Source organism: Hippocampus comes, unplaced genomic scaffold, assembly GCF_001891065.2.
Source record: "Hippocampus comes isolate QL1 unplaced genomic scaffold, H_comes_QL1_v1.1 scaffold68, whole genome shotgun sequence".
Lineage (NCBI taxonomy): Eukaryota > Metazoa > Chordata > Actinopteri > Syngnathiformes > Syngnathidae > Hippocampus > Hippocampus comes.
In genome coordinates, this window is record NW_017805625.1 from 989,391 (window position 1) to 994,144 (window position 4,754).

The window sequence follows — 4,754 nt, forward strand, 5'->3', positions numbered from 1 at the left end:
AAACTTAAGGAAAGAAAGCTTACCTTCAGAAATGGCATTAATGTTCTCAAGGGCAGATTGTGCTGATTTAAAGGGGAAAAAGGCAGCCAGGCTCACCATACTATTGAATTTAGCCAGACTCAGCACACACTGCTCCACCTGAAACATACACTCGGCGATGAGTCTCCCATAATAATGCCAAACCAAGTAGCAGTGAGGCAATAAAACCCACCTGGGGCAGCAGCATGCTGATCTCCTCCACCTCTTTCACGACAAACAACGCGTAGCCGGACGCATGCTCAAACAACATGTGCAACAGCACCTAAACAAATACAATTAATCCATAAGAGTTTCATTCATAACCGAGTACCAGTGTTGTTTTGGGCAGCCATCTTGGTTTTAGTCTTTTGTATAAAAATGCGCAAGGAATTTTCGTCACTTTTTTTGTGTGTGAGTGTGTGTGTTACTACAAAATACCACACGTGAATAAAACAGAATGACACGATACGCAAGGAATTTTCGTCACTTTTGTGTGCGTATGGGGGTGGGGGGACTACAAAATACCACACGTGAATAAAACAGAATGACACGAACCATTAAAGAAGCAAAACAAAGTTTTGGCAACTTACAAACCGCATAACATATACAAAATAATTGTCAAAATGATTAGGACCCCACAAAAATAAAAGGTTAGGGTAAGGAGATTAATAATAGCAAGAGATAACGGTAATTACGGTAAAAGAGCCGATTCACGATTGACCCAGAATTCTTTGCTCCTGCGATCAACCAATCACACCCGTTTATGGCAAAATAACGCAGGCAGGAGAAGTTTTACGGGAAAGTAACCACTGCCTTTATAATTTTAGGACCAAGTCAACTAGTGGTTTTGTACCATCAACATCTACGTTTGGGATTTAAGCTTGACAACCTATGTATTCAGTGACTTTAAACGATCCTACTTTAATGTCGGGATTGAATTGTTTTTCATCGATTGATCTATTTTTTTAAAAACTCTGATTTCCCTTGCGTTTAAAATGTGCCCAACGAAATCTTGACATAGAAACGACGAAACGACATTAATTGCACAATCCAAAACTATAAAATGCTGCAAAGGGGTTTAAACTATCAAAACGGAAAGCAATATTTGATGAAAATATGCAAGATGGTCCAATATTGAGCTTTCCGACCACATACGGTCACAAGTGCACCACGTTTTAGCCAGGGCACCACGTGTGCAAACGCTATGGGGTGAAGCAGCAAAGGGCTACGCTAATGCATGCTCATCATAAAGCTTAAAATCTACACTTTCTAATGGCGGCATATCTAAAACGCGTCGGTATGCATTTCTACAACATTAAAATGTGTTCGTTTAGTGTCGGCGGCAGCAATTCTTGTTTTGAGAGCGACGTGACGCACATTTAGCGCAGAACGAGTGGTAACCACATGGGCGGCTAACTACGTAGCTTAGGAGAAAGGCCTTAGACGGGATGTGGAAAAGGAAGATGGAAACAACGATTTGTTGGATAACAACATGATTAGCAGTAAGGGCACGTCAGCAGTCAGGCACAAGACTAAATTTGTAGCTAGTTCATTCATATGCATAACATGTTTCCTTACCATGATCGGTAAATGTCGGCAGCACACAAGACGTGTGCGACCCGATGCTTGTTCTTCTGTAAAAAGACTGCACGGTCAAGCTCCGACTCAACGTCAAGGGCCAGAATACCGCGAGATCACATAAAACATCGCGAGACGCATCAAAGAAACGTGGATTTGTTTCTCATGCCATCTAGTGGACATAAAAACAACAACGTTACTTTTGAGTTAAAATGTATTGACGGCTGAAAAACTTCTCACCCTCTGTCCCGAAGTGGAGGTACAAAAAAATATTGATGGTTGGTCAAAATTATGCAAAACATAACATAACATAAAATTAACGAATAACAAACAGCATAGATTTGTGAACAAACATTACATTTACAAAATGTAGACGTGGTAGATTTTCAGCCTTGTCACGTCCACTTCACAGTGCAAAAGTACAGGATTTGATTTCGGCTCCGGCCTTCCTGTGTGGAGTTTACATGTTCTCCCCGTGCCTGCGTGGGTTTTTTCGGGGTATTCCGATTTCCCCCCACATTCCAAAAAAACATGCATGGCAGTTTATGGAACACTCTCGTGTAAATTGTCCTTGTATGCGAGTGTGAGTGCGAATGGTTGTATGTCTGTGTGCCCTGCGATTGACTGGCAGCCAGTTCAGTGTGTAGGGGACACACTGAACTGGTTGCCAATCTGCTGCCCGAAGACAGCTGGGATTGGCTCCAGCACGCCCGTGCGACCCTTGTGAGGATGAGCGGATCAGAAAATGGATGAAATGAAATATATTAAGAGCATATATTTTGTCCCTATTTAAAAACGGCATTTTATCATCCACCTGTTTAGGAACTACTTGGTCCTGTGTGGACCCACAGTACCACTTATGTCAAATTGTAGCCCCCACTAGCATTTTCATTTCCTATCCCTGCTATTTATTATGAACAAAAACAAATGTCATCCATAGCTGTCTGGTATTATGAGTTGCAGTTTTGATTGACTCAATTCATTTGGACTAAAAACTTTGAAAATTAAAGAAAAATAGAATAATAGCCTATGGTCAGGAGCATTTTTAGACCCCTTTGGGCCCCCAAGCAACAAGGACCATTCATTGATATGGGCCAAAGTCAGCCGTATCCCTCATCAACTCAAGGCCTCAGTCGATGAAGTGTAAATGTACATTTACTTCGCAAATCAATTTATGTTTTTTGTCTCCCAATTCACTTTCTACTTTTGTCCCTAAAATTTCAGGTTCTGTGCTCCTACAAAAAAAAAAAAAGAGTCTGGAGTCCTGCAGCATATATAAATAAACACAATAAATAAACAAACGCTTTTATTTTGAATGCATAAATAACGAAACACATTATGTGTTGACGAATGTGAAAGGATAAACCCAATTGCACTGGAGGTACCTAACGCTCAGGAAGGGAAAATCCAATTCGAGCTTGTACGTCACGCTGATGCTTCATTTAGGTCTGCACACAACTTATGTACTTGAACCACTTGGACACGACTAGGGAGTGATTTTTAATCGTCCATTTCTCCAGAGTGGTCCAACAGTACGCACCCATTCTGGTCACATTTCACTACCATGCAGGAACACAGTCAAGTGGTGGATTTGAGGAAAAAGCATCATTAAAGTTCTGCAGCCTTGCAGGGTTTCTTAGGAGCGAATGCATGTGAGCCTGGATGTGCACAACTCCACATTACTGGCAGGTCGTAAATGTCACATTGTGTTGGCTTATTCTTAGAAGCAGAGAATTTATGGCTGGCTGACCTCTGAGGACACTCAAGCCCAAATAGGTACAACCTACATTTCATACAGAGGTGTGTAATCTAAAAAAATATATATATATTATATATAAATGTATTTTTTTCAGTGTTGTGTTAATCAAAAAGCACGTTTGCCTCCCTGCCCATATACAGAATGTCCACTTATTTAAAAAAAAAAAGGAAAAAAGCCGAATGCATGTGTGATATCTGCGTTTCCAGGAGCCTGGATGAGAATGCTTGTGAAGGAGCCTGTTGAGGAGCGGATGTGAGGGCGGACAGTAAAAAGCTGGGGCATCAGGAGCGCCTTGATATAAAGGCGGACGGGGACAAGTTCTCATTCAGACAGGAGACGCTCTTCTCATCTGAGACCATCTTACCAAGATTCAAACGACCCGTGAGCATGTAACATTTTGTCTTTTTCTCTTCTGTTCATTTCCCCGATGTACACATTGCTCCGTGTGCATAAAGCTGTCCTGTCTAGATTGCCGCGGGAACTTATCTCATCTCCAGTGTATCGCAGTCTTGTCACTCTCATGCACTCCCACGCACACATTTGTCAATCTGCATTTGCAAAATGACATGTCAGTATGACATTACACACACACATGTATACAGACACGAACACACATGCGGTAAATTAAATACTTTTCACAGCCTACAATCACCGGTCACAAGAGTAGGTGTGGCTGAAAAATTATGTCTTCCCAATTCTGGCGCCAAATATGAAAATGCTCACCTTAAGACTGACAAAGCGCCAATGAACTTTTGTCCAGCACAGAAGAGAATGAGCATGCGTGGAGCTGTGGTCGTCTGCGTGGTGCTGGCCTGCCTTGTGGCGCTGCTGGTTGAGAGGACGCAAGGACACATCACCTTCTTGAGCCCAAAGGAAATAATCATGCTGAAAGTAAGATGATTGGGTTGTATTGGCCAGTGTTAAGTAGTCTTACATTCTACATAATGTTGACAAATTATTTTTTGGGGGAAAAAAAAAAGGCCCAAGAATGGCTAAGAGCAAAACATCGGACTATTCTGAAGTGACCTTCCATGAGGCCTGATCTAAACCCTATTGAACATCCATGGATGGAGCGCAAATATGACCAATATTGTTCAGATTCACGTTTTTTTTTCCTTGAGACCACTATGGGTTTTTCTTTCATATACAATCCGATGTGGAAAAAAAAAATCTCCGTGGTGACTTTGTGTTTGGCTGTAGACTCTCCAGGACCGAGAGGGTAGAAAGGACATGGAGCCTCGGTCGGAGGACGGCCACTTGGAAGATGTTGCTGTCCAACAGCTTCCTCAAGCTGAGCATGGTGGAAATCCCGTGCGTGTGCACGCACATGAACGCACGCACTACCGCCACCGCCGTTGTGTTGCATAATACACGTTAATTTTCTCTGTGTGTGTGTGTG

At 42.2% G+C, this 4,754-nt stretch overlaps 1 protein-coding gene across 1 annotated transcript in view; it reads right to left on the reverse strand.

The window, feature by feature from the left end:
• nop56 (NOP56 ribonucleoprotein homolog) overlaps positions 1-1,703 on the reverse strand; it is a 5,784-nt gene extending 4,081 nt beyond the window's left edge. Inside the window, exons 1-3 of the mRNA XM_019880589.1 lie at positions 1,597-1,703; positions 212-301; positions 24-138 (exon numbers count right to left, since the gene is read on the reverse strand). Of these exons, the coding sequence (XP_019736148.1) occupies positions 24-138; positions 212-301; positions 1,597-1,599 (208 nt within the window). The 5' untranslated portion in view covers positions 1,600-1,703. The remainder of the gene's footprint in view (positions 1-23; positions 139-211; positions 302-1,596) is intronic.
• Positions 1,704-4,754: the final 3,051 nt, after the last annotated feature.